Source organism: Drosophila erecta, unplaced genomic scaffold, assembly GCF_003286155.1.
Source record: "Drosophila erecta strain 14021-0224.00,06,07 unplaced genomic scaffold, DereRS2 tig00000126-arrow-pilon, whole genome shotgun sequence".
NCBI classification, from domain to species: Eukaryota; Metazoa; Arthropoda; class Insecta; order Diptera; family Drosophilidae; genus Drosophila; species Drosophila erecta.
In genome coordinates, this window is record NW_020825209.1 from 9,887,229 (window position 1) to 9,907,201 (window position 19,973).

Consider the following 19,973-nt stretch of genomic DNA (forward strand, 5'->3'; position numbering starts at 1 on the left):
AAAAAATGCCCGAAACGTATTTGAAACGCATTGGCACAATGGCAACGTATGAAGCAAACGTTGAGGACGAATGCGTCGTGAACGAAACATTTAAAATATTAAATTAAAAGTTAACTATATAAATATCTGTCCTTTTTTTTTTCAGAAAAATATTGGCATCACTGACACACACATGTGCGGCTTGGCATAAATATTTACAAACAATGACGACGGAAAGCCAAAAGTGGCGGCAGAAACAAATCCGCTATAAATAAAACATTACAAACAACGATTTTCAGCTCAGAATCCACTTGAAACGCAGACCCAAATTCAGGCCCGAATTTCAAGCCTGGACATTCCGTCCTCGGGAGCCGAAGAAATGGGAGGCCAAAAAACGACGAACGAGAAATATGTCAAAAACAATAAATCAAAACCAGAAAGGAAGTGCACGCACAGAAAATAAGGGTAATATTGTTCAGTTATTGAAATTCTACCAATATGCTGATAACTGTTGCTTTTAGCCATAAAGTACATGCACTAATGAAATCAATAATGCGCTTTTAAGAGTTTGACTGCCTTATATGCACTCTACAACTTCAATGAATTCGTGCAGATTTGCACAGTGTTTTTTGGGACAAGGGTGACCATTCGAACGGAAGCTCTGTCTGGGGAACCGGTGAAGATTTCTACCGGCACGTTCCCTTTTCTTACAATTCGCTGCCTGGGGCATGCCACTGGGCAAGCTCCGAGCATTAAGAATCGCTTTTTCAGGAAGATGAGGCCAATAAATAAAGAAAGAAGCGGTTGCGCAGGCGTCGCAGTGTCTTCTCCATCTGAAGTTGACTCTTATTCCCACATGCACTCATGTGCGTACGTACTATATACATACAGATGTACAGATGTATATCTCCTCCGTCTGCGATTAGCATTTGTGAATGAGTGGATTTTTGAAACGGAATCATGACAGCGGAAGTTTTGTGATCGGGGTCTTTGTTGTGAGGAAGGTGCGACCTGGAATCGAGTAAGGTAGGTTTATATTCCGTGTGCAAAATATTTAAAAAAAGGGAAAGTAGGGATCATTTATACATATTTTATAAGTACTCCAATGTAATGTCTCAAAAGAAAAGTTACAATTCAAGTAGTTACATTTAATTAAACTTGCACTGAGAAATAATTCTATTAATTGAATATTAATGAAGAAGAATATTCATGGTAAATAAGTACATTAAATAATTTAAATGATAGATAAAGCTGCTTTCCTGGCAGATTGAGAGTTCATAGATCTCATATTTCTGACATATTTATTGAGTCCCTTATCAACACTTTGAAAATCGAAGGCAACATGATGAGAGAGAGAGCTAGCAACAAATGTTGCAGGCTGCTCCCAGCAACACGAACAGCATCCAGCAACATTGGACCTAGAAATAATTCCAATTGCATTGCATTGTACTTAAAAATAAATAACATTGCCCGTAAAACATATTAATCTTGATCTTGTGTATTTACTTTTTTAACAGCCCAAAGAAGTTCCTAATTATTTTTTGTTATTAATAACAAGTTTAAAATAAATTACAAATCAATAAAACATTAAAAGAATATAAGTATATTTCAATATTTCTTCGAATTCAAGTCAAAAGTACTGCTCTTTCGAGAATTTCCAGCATCATAAACTTTGTGACATTCAGGCTGCATCAATGTTGCGGCAGCACAAATGTTGCCAAGCAGCATCACCAAATGTTGCTCTCTCTCCCGCAAAGCAAATGCAAACAAACGCAAACAGTTTCGACCGAGCGTTTGCCAGGTAAACAACGTTGAGCGGCGCAAGCGAGCGATTTTGAGACGATTCCGTGGCGATTTCGAGGCAGTACGAAATCGAATTCAACCGAAGTGCGCGTCGGGCCTTCGTTGTTGTTTTTTTTTTCAGTTACACTCTGTTGTTTGAGAGTGCGAGAGTGAGCGAGATAGAGAACGAGAGTGGGAGTGGTGCGACAAGGAAGGAGCACCAGCCTCCTTTGAATAATCAGTGCGCCTGGACGAGAGAATCGAAACGAATCGGAACGAAACGAAACGAAACGAGAGGAAACAAGACTTCGCAGGACCTTTTTTGGGGGCAATTGGCGCGAGGACGTCGCCGCGACGAACAGAAACACGCTGGCCGTTGACCGAGTGGCAACGCAGCCCGGAGAATCGGCTTTGGGATTGAAGAATTCCCCTACTTTTTAACAAGAATCAAGACTATCGTATCGTATTTCGTATTATCGTATCGCAACGCATCGAATCGCATCGGATAGACTGAGACCAAAACTGAGACTGAGAATTGGCAGCTGTTGCATGCTGTTGCGGCAGACTCAGTGACGCCGCGGGTGACGTCGCCGCGTCTTGTTTTTGTTGTTTGTTTGTTTGGTGACCCCGACGCGAATCGATCCTCGCGAGAGTGTGACCGAGACAGCAATATATACACATAATCCTCTGAGAAACAATTGAAGAAACAGTGCAAGAGAGAAAGAGTACGAGGTATTTCGCATTCGAGCCAATGTACGTAACTGACGCTGCGTTCCCATAAGCTTCGAATATTCCCGATTCATAATTAAATAATAAAATAATCAGGAAGTGGTTTTATAAGTTCCCCAAAACAGCAACTTTATGCTGTCCGAGCTTTATCATATTTTTGGATAGTTCAACTGATAGCTATAAAGAAAAGTCAAGTTCCTTTATCTATTATTTCTTGATTTTAAGACTTGTATAAAGTGAAATTGAATTGAAAACACTTTTAAATTTTTTGAACGATTCGACGGTGCTTATGAGTTTAATACAAAAAAGAAATTAAATTTTAAAATATTTTCTTTAAGATCTCTGTTAATTTCTTTACTAATAGTAGTGGTGCATTTGTGTTTATTGGTTTTGTAAAAAAAGGAATCGCAGTTATATTTGATGGAATTTATAGAACAGAGAATGTTTTATTAGTTACTTGTTACTATTCTGTTTCAAATAATCTGTTTTGCTACCCACTGACTAAAAGTAGGGAATATGAGAAGCTTATAGGGTGTGGGATAGTCGCCATCAGCGCCGACTATATAGTTCTCCCCTTTCCGATTCAGGGTCAGAGCGACAGGGACAAGGATGGGCCTGCTCCTGCCCGTAATCCTGGCACTGGCCATCGGATCTTTGGCCGCCGGCATATCCTCCAATGATCCCTGCTACTTCGAGGGCAAGCCGCGCAAGTGTCTGCCCAGTTTCGTGAATGCCGCCTATGGAAATCCCGTCCAGGCATCCAGCGTTTGTGGCGCCCAACAGCCGGAGCGGTACTGCGAACTGCTGCGCGACGGAAATGCCGGCGAGTGCCGCTCATGCGAACAGCAGCGGTACGGTCCGGCGGCATTGACCGATCTGAATAATCCCAGTAATGTGACCTGCTGGCGATCGGGTGCCGTGAATGTGCCCCACGACCCGGACAGTGCGCCGCCGGATAATGTGACCCTAACCTTGTCGCTGGGCAAGAAGTACGAGCTGACCTACATATCGTTGTCCTTTTGTCCCCGCTCGCCGCGTCCCGATTCGCTGGCCATATTCAAGAGTTCGGATTTCGGACAGACCTGGCAACCCTTCCAGTTCTACAGCTCACAGTGTCAGAAGTTCTATGGACGGCCGGATCGAGCCAAGATCTCCAAGTTCAATGAGCAGGAGGCAAGATGCATTAATTCGCAGCACGATACGGGCGGAGCTGCCCAGCGATTTGCCTTCAATACACTGGAGGGTCGTCCGTCGGCCAACGATTTGGACTCCTCGCTGGTCCTGCAGGATTGGGTGACGGCCACGGATATACGAGTGGTATTCCATCGCCTTGAATTGCCACCGCAGCTGCTGAAGGTGAAAAATGCGAATGCCTTCAGCGATGAGATGGGCGGCAGTCGCGAGGAGGATGAGGATGATGATGCGGACCTGGAGTTGGACGGCGAGCAGGATGAGTACGATTACAATCTGCAGGACAACGATAGCGGCGATGCTGGGTACGATGAGTACGAGGAGCCCAAGAAGCATCTGGAACTGGATGACGATCATCTGCATTTGGACTATGCCAGTGATGGTGAATCGATTGTAAAGAGGCAGGGCAAGCACAAGGGTAGCGCCTACGAGAAGCACTACCAGAGCAAACTGGCGGCCACCACGCCCCCGCAGCAGCCGCCCAAGGTGACGCCACCTGGCAAGGCCACGCCACCTAGCACAGCTGCCCCCTCCTCATCCGCCGCCGCCGCCTCCTCCGCCGTGACCCTGCCCATTTCGCAGCACTACGCCGTATCGGATTTCGCCGTCGGCGGACGCTGCAAGTGCAATGGCCACGCCTCCGAGTGTGTGGCCACCGTCAGTTCGGGATCAGGAGCGGCCCTTGCGGACCAAGACGATGGGCAGGACGAGGACACGCCCTCCGCCCCCTCGCTAGCCGCCCACTTTGGCCGCAGCACCCAGATGAGCGCCAAGCTGACCATGACCTGCGCCTGCAAGCACAACACCGCCGGACCGGAATGCGAACGCTGCAAACCCTTCTACTTCGACCGACCCTGGGGCAGGGCCACCGACAACGATGCCAACGAGTGCAAGAGTGAGTACCTATCCTTATAGATATTTTTCTAGATATACATACTCGTAGTCACAAGCTCACTGGATCCCAAAGGATTCTACGCAAATTATACAAATTTTGAAGGGCCAAGTTTCAAAAGCTTACATTGGGTGCATAAAAAAGCCATATATTGTTACCACTCGCTTTATAGACATTTAGAATACTTTTAAAAAATTCCTTTGTTGCGCACATTTTTGTAACTTGCCACAGCAACTACACTTAATAGGACACAACTATCAAATACTCGTATATGAAATTCGAATGGGCATGGCTAAATGTAGAAGATAGAGTTATCTGAAGCACATACGTTTTAGTAGTTCAAGAAACACTATGTATCACATGTGCTATTTTTATGTAAATACGAAATTTATGGGATTCTCGACTGTGCCGATGATAAAGCATGAATTGATTGAGTAGCACCATATTCCTTCATTGAAACCGAATGGTGGAGCTGCCTCACTGCCATTGATATTGATCTTTGGAGCTGCCCTCGGTCAAGAGCAGAGGTCTTTTCATGGTCACTCACACTGGACTTGGAATTGGACAGTACAATTGAGTGCATTTGCAGCAGGAGAAGGGGAAGGGGACGAAAGTTGGGGACGGCGACTCGAGTGGCGTTTTCAATTGCGAGCATTGTGTGATTGCGTTTGTGATTGTGCCAGTGCCCTCTGCTCATCCTTTCATCAGCACTCCAGTTTCCCATTGCACTTGAGTACTTTAGCCTTGCACTGGCAATCGCCATCGATGCCATCGCCTCCACAGCTCCACAGATCCACAGCTCCAAATTGCCATCCACATATTCTTCTCCTTTTGCATTTTTGGTATTTTATTCGAGACTTGGAATGTCGGCACAATTGTCCACACATACCACTCAGTTGGCACGGAGAATGTGACCCAAGCATATCGGGATTTCTGTCTGATTTGGCCGGCGACCATCTAGCATCATCATCCCATGCGGTATTAACGCTACTTTCAGATCGCCTTACCTTAACTGCCACGCCCACATCTACGCCTCCTTGGAGGGCCATAAATTACTAACGATTAACTTTTCCGTGGACCATTGACGTCCACGTTGTTGTCCTCATCCAGAATTAATCAAAAGCCAAAACCAAGTGGGGGAGTGGTCCAGCCCAAAAGTGGGTGGTGCAAAGTTGATGGAGAGTGGGGGGGTCGAAGGTCAGCTTAAAGACTCAACGCAACGTCGGTCGGCACTAATTTATGGCTTATGGCAAAAGAAAAAGGAAAATCCCATGACAATTGCCCCGGGAAATGGCCAACGAGTTGAAGCGGAAAGGATTAGCTTGATGGAGGAAAATGGAGGGAATCACTAGGTATTAGTAATTTACTACGTACTAACTAGGAAATTACCCAGCTAATTTCTCTAATTTGGAAATATAATAAGAGAACGTATTTACTATATCGAATGTGAGCTTCATCAATCTCTGTAACTCACAATTGAGAGTTTGAAATATTTAAATTAGGTTCAGTGCTTGGTACTCCAGTCTGGGGGGATTTCCAACTAATGTCGGCTGATCTCCGTAAACAAAGCGTCCCAGATCCCGGCCAGAAAATCTCCCTAAACTCTTTAACCCATGGCCAACGGCCCTTAATCGACCTTGAAGCCCACTAAGCCGAATAAGCCGAAAGTTGTCCGTCTACTTCTGTGCCCTTCCATCAGCTTTTGCAGCCACCGCGAAGCGTTTTTGGCCGGATGGATGGGATGGTAGCCAAAAAATTAATTTTCTATGGCTTAAATTTGAATTAGTCTCCGCCGGAATCCCGAGTCCGGACTTCATTACAAATGCAACGAAATAAACAGCGCGGGGGCACAAGGACACGGTTTGCTGGAAAGATGGAGCGCTCGAAAAGTGATAAAAAATATTTATGTCTGGGCGAATTTGCAGCCGCTGGCTGTCCTTGTTTCTATTCTGTCCCATTTCCCCACCCAGCCCATCTGTCTAGCTCCACTCCATTCCTCTCCGCCACTCACAATCTCCTCCAGCTGACCACTTGGCTACTGGAGCCTCGGTCGGCTCCAAATATTCACAAAGCGTTACGAACACGGCGGATATCGCGGCCAACTGCGGGGAAACAATATGCATAACAAGAAAATAGATTTGCTGGGACACCGACGTCGCAAAACCACTCACTTTTTAAAAAGTGTTTTTATAAGATCGGCAAATTTTAAATTTCAAAGTAAAGTCATGACTTTAATACACAGAATGGCGCAATGGCACAAGTAAATATTTTACAAATCTCACTGGAAATTGTTTACAAATTGGTTTATTTGCCTGGCGAACTGTCGCGTTGTTCATAATTGTAGGGTAATCTGAAGAATTCCCTCTTGAGGCAACTAAATCGTGCGACAAAATGTGGTCTCCAGCGGAAAGAGTAAATATTGAAAAAGGAAATAGCAGCACAAACACAAACACAGGCATTTTTCTACCTGCTGCCGTGTGGCTTATCTCGCGGTACCCCGTGCCCCGTGCCACGCCCCCTGTCCCCCAATGCCACTTCACTCCCACTCCACTCTGCCCAAAATGCTTTATTCCGATTTGCTTTATTCGTTGGCGATTTGTCTCGATGCCGCTTGCCTAAAAATTGCTCCCGATTCCATTCCACGGTTAACCCGCAGTGGTCGCAGTGCACAGTGGGTCAGAACTGATATTTTTGCACTTCAATCTTAACGTGCAGCCGAATAATGATTATTGAAATATTTAACACCCAGTTGAAGTTGGAAAACCTGTCAAACGTTTGTAGCCCATAAAAGGGTGATATAGGCATTCTAAATGTTTAGATCCTCCTTTCTAATTTTATTTCATTTAATTAAATTTTTTTTCAAATTTGTTCGTTCTTTTTGAACAACTCTTTGACCCACTGATTGATTATTGAAATATTTAACACCCAATTGAAGTTGGATAACCTGTCAAACGTTCGTAGCCCATAAGAGTGATATAGGCATTCTAAATGCTCAGATCCTTCTTTCTTAATTTTATTTCATTTGATTAAATTTTTTTTAATTTGTTCGAGAAGAAGAACTTGTTGACCCACTGATTGATTATTGAAATATTTTACACCCAACTGAAGTTAGAAAACCTGTCAAACGGGCATTCTAAATGTTCAGATCCTTCTTTCTTTCCATTTAATTAAATTTTTTTCAAATTTGTTCGCTCTCTTTGAAGAACTATTTGACCCACTGTGGCATAAATCGCCTCATTGGCCCGCCGCTCGCGGGTCTCTGGGGTCGAGTGAAGCGCATCTAATGCGAGACATCTGTTAATTTTTTGGCAGGCTGCAATCGAACGCGTCCAGGGGCTGCGGGTGGACGAGCAGGAAGCCAAGGGGCCGTGTCCCCTGACCACTTTTGACTGGACTGGACCCAGACCCACTCCACAGCCCGATCGAGATGAGATGCCGCTTTGTTTATTACATTTATTTGTGTGTGATTTTCATATGTTTACTATTCGCCCTCGGGGGTGAGTGTGTATGTGTGTCCTGGCTGAATGGCGAAGTGAGGGTGTTGCTCCTGCCATTCATGGGTTTCCCTTTTCCGAGGGCTGTTCGGTGTGTTCGGGGCGCGACTAATTCGCTGCGTTTACATTTGCAAATTCCGCCTGGTAATCCCGGCAGCTGTGCGCATTTAACGTGTCCGGGGTGAGGTGTAAACGGAGCCAGGAGCTCACCGGAATCACCGGCACCCACAACTGACTTGCAACAAATTGCCCCAGCTTAAGTTGCAAAGGCACTGGTGCACTTAGAAAAATATGGGTCAGCTAGTTTGCTATGGCTTACAGACGGATTTCCCAAAAAAATGTTGTTTTTTCTAGTATTTATATGTCTCAGTCTTTTCATACTGAAAGATCGAGCGAGCATTTCTCGCAGTGCAGAAGAAACAGTTGTAGAAACAGTGGCAGTATTAGTAAGAGTTACCTAGCGGTTGGCAGTTAAGTTGTTGCACATATGCAACACGAAGCATTCTGCATTCTGGGTTATTCTGGCCGAGACGTTTGGCAAACCGAAAGCAAAATGCAACATTTTATGGCATAACCGCAAAACTGTGGCTGTGTAGCACGCCCCCCTCCCCCTCCCCCTCCTGCCTTGCTCACTTTTCAGGGGGCAGAGTGGGCGTGGCGTGTCAATGTGATAAAATGCTGGCAGCTTCCATTTCGCTTGTTGCGATTGCTTAGTTTTTTTGCCTTCCGTATTTTATATTTTTCTATTTTTTTTTTGATGGCGGGGGTTGCCTTAAAGTGTGTGGCAGCTAGCAAAAAAGTTTGCCATTTAAAAGGAGCCGTGAAAAAGTATAAAAAAGGGGTGGTGGGCAGAACATGCAAGTGCATAATGAGTGTCCTTTGTGTAGTGGCAAAACCGGGAGACTGTACTTCATTTGCATGCGACGGGACGGGACGGGTTATGTGGATGTGATTTGCACTGCTGAATGGCTGGAATTTAAGAAATTCGCTCTGGGAATCCTAATAAGGCTGAATTACATCCTTTGTTTGCCATGTGGAAATGCTTTTGAGTTCTCATTTTATTTCGGGGCAAAACTGTGTGCTTGGTGGAGCGCACAAAAAGGACTCATCTAATGGAGCCGAGAGCCTGCGAAAGGACACTCGTGCAAATTGAACTTACAAAAAGGATATGCAATATAATTGAATGCAACTATAGAGTGCTGCAGTGTCTGGCTATTTGTGCTAAAAGAGACATTTCCTATTCAGATCAGTGTCATCTGGGCATACGTTCTTTTCATTCCTATAATCATTTGTATGAAGGTAGCAGGCAAGTACTTTTGAACTTGAGGGGATAGAGAATAAAGTGAGTTTACTGGCGAGCATGCTGCACTTGATTATCCTCGGGGACTACCATCCCATTTCATTTGTCCAACTGTTCAACTGCTCAACTGTCCAACCATTTCCGACTAATGGCTTCGCCAGCACTCTAATTCCTTTTCGCACAGTGGCAGTGTTTGATTCATCACTTTTACTTCTATTTAATTGCTCCCCCGAGCGCTTCTCGCCAAGATTGCCGCTGAAGAAGCCAGCAGCCAGCATTCAGCACCCTCCTCGAATTGCATTCTACTTGTATTGTTTTGGGAAACATCCAGTGCGGATCGCCTCCCTCGCCCTTCGACCTCCGACCCTTAACCGAAAAACAACGATAAGTTGATGACTTTTTGGCATTTTGGCTGGCAACTTGAAACCTTTCAGCTACACAGAACTGTGAAACTGTGAGCCACCAGCCACCAGCCACCTCGGTTGCCCCATTCTCAGCCACTCGATTTTCCCCTGGAAGCCATCAACGCCACATTCCTTCGTCGTCGTAGCCGTCGTCTTGTTCCTCTTCTACTGATGTTGCTGCTGTTTGTTGCATATTTCTGTTTCTGACTTTTTCTCAAGCAATTACTTTTTAATTTGCGCAAGCATTTGGCGCCGGCAAAAAAACCCAAGACCCAAAACCAAAAACAGCAACAATGCAGCGTGTCGGTAGTTGCCACGCCCCCTTAACAGCCGCCGCCTACTATAGCTCCAACATTCACACACATGTATAAACAAAGCTACTTGTCTTACGCTAAACTTTCGGCGTATTCTTTCTGGCGAAAAATGGGGCTCTACCACTGAGAAAAAAGGTGATCATTTACTAATTTTAAGGTTTAACGATTGGAATAGTTTTTGAAACTAAATTTACCTACGCAAACTGACAACATTGATTATTCTTGGTGGCTCGCAGTCAAAACATATGGAAATTGAAGCCCATTTTCTGCAAATCTTTCTGGTTCCGTATCTTCTACCATAAAAAACCAATTGCCAAAGCAACCAAATGCAGATTGAGCTTTAATGGCGAGTTAAGCAGAACTAGTTTCCAAGGTACATTATCCGATGTATACCCAGCCAAAACGAGATATCTTTAAAATGGCAAATGGTTATTTCTGGAATCTGGAATCTAGATTTGATTTACCTCAGTGTGGCTGCCTTTTAGGGGCCACTCATTGGCTTTTATTTTTATTTATCTTTTTTTTGGACAGCAAGCGGCTAAACCCACCGCCAACGCGATCCGTTCTTCGTTCTTGGTTTTCCATGTGGAGGTGTGGAATTATACAAAAATTGGAAGTGGATGTGATTGACCGCACTCCGCGTCGCGTCGCATCAAGTCATGTTTTTATGACTCTTTTGGCCAGAAACGGCAGCTGTTGCAGCTGTTTCGGCCGCTTTTTGTGGTTAAGAGACCGAAATACCTATCCTATCGACCATCATCCACCGCTTTGGGCCACAACAGAGCACTTCAAAGAGCTTTTTGGGTCTGTCGTCATCGCTCCAATTAGTTTCGTTATAAAATTTAAATTGTAATTTATGATATCAAACAAACTGACCAAAATGCTTCGTTGCTGCGTTGCCTTTGACGATGCTCCTATGTATCTGACCTCAGAAATGGCAGAAAACGAAGAAATATTCTTTGGACGCACAAGTTTTTAATTCATTGCACAATTGAGATAGCATTTCGTCTATTTGCATATGCAGACAGCGGTTGCTAGGCGACTTTTTGGCTTGGAAAGGAGTCCCCAAATGCAATCATTCAAATGGATTGGGCATTAAACGATTTTAACGAGCTCTAATCAATATTTGATTGAATTTCAAATCGAAAAATGTGTAATGATTACTACAAAAAAATTCATTAAATCTATCCTGAGATTTCTGTGCAAGCTGTGTACCTCTGATTTTTCCCCTGCTACCCATTTATTTGCTGCTGTTGCCAACGACAGAAGCATATTTTAATTAATTTGTTCGCTTTTCACTCCGAAAAGAGAGAAATCTACTTGGGTTTTTTGTTTCGGCTATATGTGCTTTGTTTTCCTTTGCCATATCCCCTTAGTTTTGTTTGCTTTTATATTGTTTACCCTGTGGTGCTGGGTTTTGGTCCTTCCAGAATCGTGGTCCAAAAACCCAAAACGGCCAAGAAGTAGTATACATATATACACTCGTTTTCTTGTTTTCCCGCATTGTTTTCACTGTGCTTTGCTTTTGTTTTCACTTTTCCGAGGTTTTCCCACTGGCAACATGGAAAACGACATGATAAACTGCATTTCGTTGCCACAGAGTAGGAAAATTACATTTTTTTTTAGATATTTCAGTTGTGCACTTATTGAACGGAGCACTTTTGAGATACTCACGCTTAACTAAGTTAGTATGATAATGATACGAATTACAGCGAATGATTCATGCAAATGAACACACGCATGGGTACTTTAAATAGCTTTTCACGACTCTAATTACTCGATGACCCTGGACTCAAACACGACTTCTATGTACATACTTTTGATTGCCCTCAAGTTCATTGGGTTGCAAGTTCACATTTGTGCACTGCCAATCATTATTATTCACTAATTATTCGAGAGCTCTATTCGCAGCTTCAGCTTCTTTTGCTTTGAATTCCTCGTGTGTCAATGCTTTTCATTTGCATTGAACTGTGCAATTGAATTTTCCAACGTGTCTACTCCTCACCCGCACAAACAGGCGCACTGAGAGAAAAAGAATGCAATTTGCTTGAATATATTTCCAGAATCCGATAAATGCAGCAGCTATTTGTTAAATAAAACCTATTTCCTGGTTTCTATACGCATTAGTTTTACTCACTCATTGAGAAACAACCAAAATAAATCCCCCGTTTTTCGTTACGGAAAAAGAAAAAGTATCTCCGCTGTTTGTGCATTTCATCATCGCTATCTTTGCCGAGAATCCTCTTTTATTTATGTCATGTATCCTATAGACAGATGCCTCTATTTCAGCATTCCACCACCCCATTTTTTCTCTAAGCCCCGTCCGTGTTTAGCTGCAAATTGCAATTAGTGTTGACTTATGCTGCTATGTTGCCTCTGCTTTGCCAACGCTTTTCCGACGCTTTTCCCCCATTTTCCTGTGGCATTTGCGGGCTTGTTTCGGCTGCAGCCGCTCAATATCTCAGTTGCTCACTTGCTCAATTGACTCAATGAAAATGCAATTTCTCGGCCTGCACTCCTCCTTCTTCTTCTTCTTCTTCTTCTGCGGCTTTGTGCAGCATTCGGAAAACTCTAGGAAAGTACTGCTACTACTACCCCTTTTGTGCCCACCTGTGGCCAGCTCACCTGTGAAAAGCCGCCGTCCGGCGGTATTTTAATTGCCAAATGCTTTGTTTTACGCCGCACCCGATCCAAAAACAACACGAACAACGTTGAAACAACCAACGAACAACTGCGATTACATACACTCAGAAAAAGGGGCGTAATAGTAAAATAACAGAATTAAAAAAAAAAATATATAGCACATTTCTTGGTTAGAAATAATTGGTTTAATTAGCTGCAGACTTTTATTAAATGTTGCTGATCCCGAAGTTGACTCTATTTAGTTTAATTTTACACAGGAAACAACACACTAACTTTTTGTTTAATAGGCACTTGCTATTTTTGTTCGCTGTGTGGCAAAGGAACCAACCAGAAATAATGTTTGGTTAGTTAGTTGTCGGTTTTATTTCCCAGAAGCCGCCATTGCAGCCACACAGAACTTAATTTAAAAGCAATTTTCATAGCAATCTAAATGAATTCGGGGGAGAAATGGGCAACGGATGAGGGGGGGATTCCAGGAAGGGGGGCTGACAAATCGAATGGCGTTGTCGCAGGCTCGTTTACAACTTCCCCACATCCCTCGGAAAACACCAGAAAATCTGCCCGGCTCACCACCTCGTTAGCTACCTTGAAAATTCACATAAATTAAAGGCACGGAAAAACTATTAAAGCATTTTGTCGTGCCCTGTGTGTGTGTGTGTGAGTGTGTGTTAATGAAGAAAATTATATGGTGCCGAGTGTAAGATGGGTTTGTGGCTTCGGATGGGGATATAATAGTTGGGGGCGGCTATTAGAGGCCGAAAATGTGTACCAAACATTCAAATGCCCCACTTAAAAGTGTCGCGAGTTGGATGAATAGTGAGTTGAATGGGGTGACTAGAGCGAAATATTAATTTGATTTTAAAATTAAAGCTGTGATGCTGGTTTGGGCTTCAACTTAATTAGATATTTATATCCAAGTACTTGAATGAGAAGGGTTTAATGCCAGTATGGCTGCTTAAATTCTTGAAACTTAAACTCCAATTGAAGGAAATATTCTCCTGCCTCGTAAAGTTTCAACCAACCGAATCTACTGGGAAAGCACAAGTGCGGAAACTGAAAAAACGCATAAATATGCCGGCTTGTTGGAGGAAAACTTGTATGTTCGTAGCACCTCCAGACCCATAATTTGATTGGGTGTGAGGCAAACCCATCGGGGAGTCCAACACACGCAGCAAAATTAATTTCAAAGCAGCATTTGGATGCTTTTTTTAACCAGCTGGGAATTGGGAGTGGAGTGGAGTGAGCTCTTAATAAGTTGCAGCGATTTGTTGCCTGTCTGTAGACGGCTCCACTGCATTCAAGTGTTAATTACTTCCCATTTGAATTTGCTTTTATTGTCCAGTTCAGATTGTTCGTGTACTGTAGACTTCTATAGATAGCGTTTTTGATTCTGTTTCTCTTTGGAGTCCCAATTTCTGCAAGGGAAGGCCGTTTTTGGTATTTGCACGTGGGCCGCAAAAGCGGGCTCATTCAAAAATGGTTGCATTAAAGAGGGGTCTTGGTAAAAGGCAGTTAAAACTGTGGCACGTAGTCGTTAGCGTTGAAAAGCGCGAAAGCGTAGCATTGACTGCCAAATGAAAAGCCAGGCAAATAAAAGCCATCCAAAAGAGCAGGGGCGTGGAAAAGTGGACGGGGCTACAAGGGACGCAGTCCAGAGATTCGATTACACTGACCATGCTGGTGGTGGTGGTGGAGGGGGAGGGGCACTGCCACGGGGGGAGGCGGTGACAAACCGCAGAATCATGCGGCCTTCGGTTAGTTTGAATCCCTTTTGCCTGCCAAAGCATTTCAGATGCCATTTCTTTGCCCCTCGCTGTGTTCACAGTGCATTCTGCTGCTTTTTTCTGTTTTTTCTCTCCATTTCCGTACTCTCTGGAGCCTTTTGCTTTGACTTCTGGGTCCGCGGGATAAAGGGGGGCGTCCAGGGGCGTCGGTGGTGCCTCGGACTGGGGTGGTTAGTTGAGTGCGTCTCGTTGCACTTCATTGAGCCGTGCAAGTGTTAAAAGTGTAGCAAATTGCGTGGTTTTTATGCATCGAAGATGCATGAATGGGGAATGGCGACTCCAAAGGGGCAAGCATGTGTGCATATATCCACACAGATATTACATAGCTATATACACACTATATATGTACACATCGGTGGGTGTGAGCTTTCATGCAGACTCCAATTTAATGAGGAATGCATCCGACGATCCATTGGAATTACTTTGCGGTTGAGCTCCACTTAGAATGGTGGATGCCTGATTGCTTGTTCCCATTTCATCGGGTTTTTCAGGGTCACTATATATGATATGATATATTATACCTAAGGAACGTTTGTGGTTCTGGTTTTGTATTTGCCGTATTTGTTTCCAAACTCTTAACAACTGACAATCCTATGAGAAGGGGAATTAGCATGGTCAATTTCATGTCTTTTGTATAGTTCACCCTTTGCATGTAAATATGCATCTCTCGCATCGATGATAAATCATAATTAGACTGCGTCTAAGGAAAATAAAGCACAGACTGCCGAACTTAAAACTCTGCAGCTGAGTATAATTTAAATTTTCCCAGTCGATTTCCCATTTCAATCACATGCCCAGACTATGCCGACAACGGCGTATTAATATTGAATTATTTGTCATTGCCCAGCGGCAGCTCAAACAATGGAAAATTAATTGACGACTTCATTAACTTTCAAATGAATATGCTAACAAGCGAGAAACAACAACGACAGCATATCGATAGGCCAGCAGAAAAAAATGTATACAAACGAGGGAAATAAAAGAAAATTTCAGGCCAATTTAATTTTAAACTGTCGCTAATAACTTTCGACCCAACAGTTGCCAGTGGGCGATAAACTAATGAAGGCTTAAATGATGTATTGTTGTGGCACCAGGGCCCTAATGAGGTGGTAAGCCCACCGAGCGCTGCAATAAAATGCAGGCTAATTAAAAAAAAAAGGAAAAACCGTCTGCACACACAAAAGTGCTCAACATTTTACATGAAATGTGTAAAAGTCGAGTGCTGAAGAGTTGTGGACGCTGGAGTGTACCCTGTAGCCATCAAATACGTCTAGCAAAACATTGAAGATATGGTAGGCCTAAAAATATATTGAACTTAAGTTTATTAAAATAAAAGTGTCCAAAAAGTGTCATTTATCGAAAGTTATTACTACCCGTTTATGAATCTGATATGCAGCCAATTAGTTGCCCACTATACACCCTGTAATAAGCAGAACTGCAGGGTACTTTTGGAAAATTGGCAAAAACGTTTGGAAACAGCTTAACAAAGTGATTTAGTTTTCACTCCAGTCCCTGGTTCATTACGCATTATTTATGGCCGTAAAAGGCAGCTGAACATAAAGAAAATTTACCCACACTCGCACGATTTTTGAGGGGAAAAGCCACCCACTTTAACGAATATAAACGCACTCACACAAAAAACAATAAAATGCGCTACTAAAATCTCACGTATTTTTGACTTCATTAAAATGTTGCATGTATAATTTGTTGTTCATGTGCCACAAACACACAAACACAGAGTTATTATTAGCATAGCTAAAATGTTGAAGAGGTGATAGTTTAAAAACATTTCATTAAAATAAAAACATTTTGTATGTGGCGAGTGGGCAATTTAAATCGAAAGCGCAAGTAGGGGAGGAAATCAAAAAGCCACAATGCTAAAAACGTGACTAGGAATACATTTTCATAATTAAATTGAATTCTTTTTTTTGGTGAAAACATTTAACACAGTACCATTCCAAATTGATTGAACCAATATAATTAGGCAATAAACTGAGAGACACTCGCATATTAAAAGCGGCCATATCTCCCCCTATTTAGATTCCTATTTCCCTTATATATATGCCTATTTATAATTTTGGACAATGGCCGGAATTTGTTCATTTTTGGTTGCCATTGTTTGGCTCAATGGCATTAAGGTCGTTAAACAATCGCAAATACTCGAATACTCACTTTGGCACTCGTGCATTCGAATGCCTATTCATTTCCATTTCGATTCCTCTGCCACAAAAAGCCGCACAATTAACAAGAATCGTCGGCTGCTGCTGATTGGACGGAGTTTCGAGCTATATACATGTACATAATATATACGAATAATCGAAATCGAGTGTGGAACCGAAAGGAGTCGGAAATTTATACGCGATAATTAAATCGAATGCATTTTTAAGCTGTGCACGAATGATTTTGATTGATTTCGCTGCACTTAAGTGCCTGCATTTTTCAACGGCGCACATGGCGTATGAGTGATTTTTACGATTTAACCCATTAAGCGAGCGAAACATTCTAACGAATGATTCCCTCAACTTACGCTTAATATTGCCCATTAATCACCTGGCTCCTGTGTTTTTCCAAACTAAGGGAACAACTGATACGCCGTGTTAACTTTCAGTGGCCATTTAACACGCGTGTGAAAGCGGATGAATCAAATGTGTTTTACGATTTTTTAAAAGCTGCTTGATGTGGTTTCAATAAATCCAACTCAATTAATTACTTTCGAATTGCATTAGCGCAGGAACCAGGAAAAACCAGAAACAGTTTTTGCATGCAGCATAAACCACTGGTAAAAACTAATTACTTGCATGCATAAATGGTTTTTACAATTTTAAAGCTTTAAGCATAACATTACAAGCCCATGAACCCGATGAGCAATCCTGACCCTATTCCGTTTAGTTGCGCTCTGGCCAACGGACAATCAAACATCTTACTGAGTCGCGGAACCCAATATCGCCCTTCTCAAATTCATATTGGCAATTGATGCATAAATTCGTTTACATTTCCCACTCACTGGTCACCAGATGATGATGATGGTTCTGGGTCTGCGTTCCTTGGGGTGAAGTGACATCAATAGCCATTCTTTCATTACAGTTCGGTCTTAATTTCCTCAACACCTCGCACTGCCTTCGCATTTCCCATTTCCCATTTTCTCCTCACTTTTTGCTTTGAAAACAAAGCCAAATGAAATTGCGGTTGGCAGCGGCAGTGGCAGCAAACACATCAAAACGAACCAAGAAAATCATCAACAGCACGGGAGGGCAGTTTTTCCTCTGGATCGCCTCTTGGCCGGAAATGAATAAATTATTTTTTAAAATTAAATATTTGAAATGACAAAGTTGGCACAAAAAGCGAATTATGCGGGCAAGCAGCGCTACAGAAAAAAAAAAAAAAGAAGCATAATAAATAAAAAAAGAATAATTGAAAGTAAGATGGAGAATCTGGCCGCCGGCGGATGTGGCGGCCGTTAAAACACTCGCGATGAACTGTCGGAAACATGATTTCATTTCTCCAGTCGAGCAGTCCAAGAGCCCCAGACTCAATATTAATTTTATGCAAAGTGTGGACTATTCAAATGATGATTGTCCACCACCACCGACCGCCCTCGCCAAAATCAGCCGACTGGACATAATGCGCCGTGGGTCAAAACAGAAAAACAGAGAGGAAGTGCCTCGGTAGTGTGTTGTTTGCCGGAGGAGGAGCAGCAGGATGCTGACAAGCTGTCTAGGCCTTGAAAACGAGGCAGCATTGGTTGCCCAAAGGGCAATCGTAGCTGAAACAGCAGCCATCATGTCGAGACTTGGGCCACTGGGCAAACCAGCATCAGCAGCAGCAACAACATTGCAACACACAGCAGGAACATCAAACTCAACAGCGGGGAGCAGCCAGGAGAAGAAACCTTCTGAAGAGGATTTCTGATGGGTATTGCTGGTGGGATCGAGGGAAAGGAATGGAAAGGACGGCTCGACTCGAGTGACAAGTACGTGCAAATGATACTACAACGTACGATGTACTTGACTTTGCTGCGGCATGTTGCTGCTGTTGCTGCTGCTGCTGCTGCTACTGATGGCGCGACTGCTGCAGTTGCTGCTGCTGCGTTGCGTTGTATTTATTACACTTTTAATGACAGCGACAACGGCTGAGCCGCAGACTCAACTCAACTCAACTCAGCTCAGCTCGACGAAACTCCAGGGGCGGTACAAGCTGCTACTAATCTGTGACATCTATTACTCCGCTCCTGAGCAGAGCGAGATGGGCATAAGAACAGGATGGCAGAGTGGGAGTATCTCTGCACAGCGATGCCCGAGTGGTACTGATGGTTAATTGGATCGTAAATTACGAGCAGGTAGGAGGGAACGGTCAATGGTCTTATCTTCTACGTCATGCCATTAATAGTTTTTACAACGCATCGATAGTTAAACGGGATTTAAACTAATAACAAAGATCTGGGATCAATATTATGAAAAGTAGCCATAAATGAGCTGCGACAAAAGAGCAATATACGCAAATTAAGGCACGAAAAGAAGGCGTTAAATTTCTGGCCGTGCAGAGCTGTGTTTACCTTTGGCTGCGTTTTTGGGGCAAGCATCTGGGGGTAAAGTGACTGCGGCGGGATGGGGCATGTTTGTCAGGGGCGCGGCGGAAGGGGCAGCCAAAGGCCAAGGCAGTGCCTGTTGTTGGGGCACGCGCGTTGTTGTTTTTATTTGCGCTGCCTGCGCATTTCCGGCTGAAGCTGCGACTCTGAGGTCGAAAGTCGAGTCGAGTCGAGTCGAGTCGAGAGTCGAGTGTCTCCTGGCTGAAACTCCCTGCTTACATATATATGTATACCTTTTGATTCTTATTTTTTGCTCCGCTCCGCTCCGCGCCGCTCCGTTTCGGTCGGTTTGCCGTTGTATCGGCATGCGGAGATACCCACAATCAGAGGAATAAGAAATAAGAAGAATGGCAACTGCCACAGGAGGGGGCACATTTTTATGCGCTTTAATGAAAATCCTCTTATGCTCGTTGCGAATAGCGAATAGAGTTGTGCCATCTCCTTTCCTTTTTGGGGGCGAGTATTCGCAGAGCAGTCACGAGCCGCCAAGACGCGATTGTTATTGCAACGTGATTTGTGAAAGCAAATCGGCTTAAAATAGGTATACAAATCAAGCTGCCTCCCATTGACTTTGCGCATTTTTCGTCACAGTGAGCGGAAGCGAAGGGATCACATCCGTGACTGGAAACAGTGACTGCTCTTCACGAAGATCTGAACGTCGCAGCGGTTATCTATCCACTTGAAAATGTGAACAATCGGAATTCGAAATGTTTCCTGGCTATCTTCCTGCACATAGTTGATTGTGGCACAAGGAGACCTGGCTGATGTGGCACTTGCAACTTACACAAAGTCACTGTTTGCATCCACTTGCCGCTTGGCATCTCTGGCAAGGCAATGGGCCGCAACAAAAGCAGCAGCAGCAGCAGCAGAGTCACA

At 43.6% G+C, this 19,973-nt stretch overlaps 1 protein-coding gene across 1 annotated transcript in view; it reads left to right on the forward strand.

Moving 5' to 3' along the window:
* Positions 1 to 1,753: 1,753 nt before the first annotated feature.
* LOC6550625 (netrin-B) overlaps positions 1,754 to 19,973 on the forward strand; it is a 57,101-nt gene continuing 38,881 nt past the window's right edge. Inside the window, exons 1-2 of the mRNA XM_001978128.3 lie at positions 1,754 to 2,514; positions 3,078 to 4,576. Coding sequence (XP_001978164.2) covers positions 2,513 to 2,514; positions 3,078 to 4,576 — 1,501 coding nt within the window. The 5' untranslated portion in view covers positions 1,754 to 2,512. The remainder of the gene's footprint in view (positions 2,515 to 3,077; positions 4,577 to 19,973) is intronic.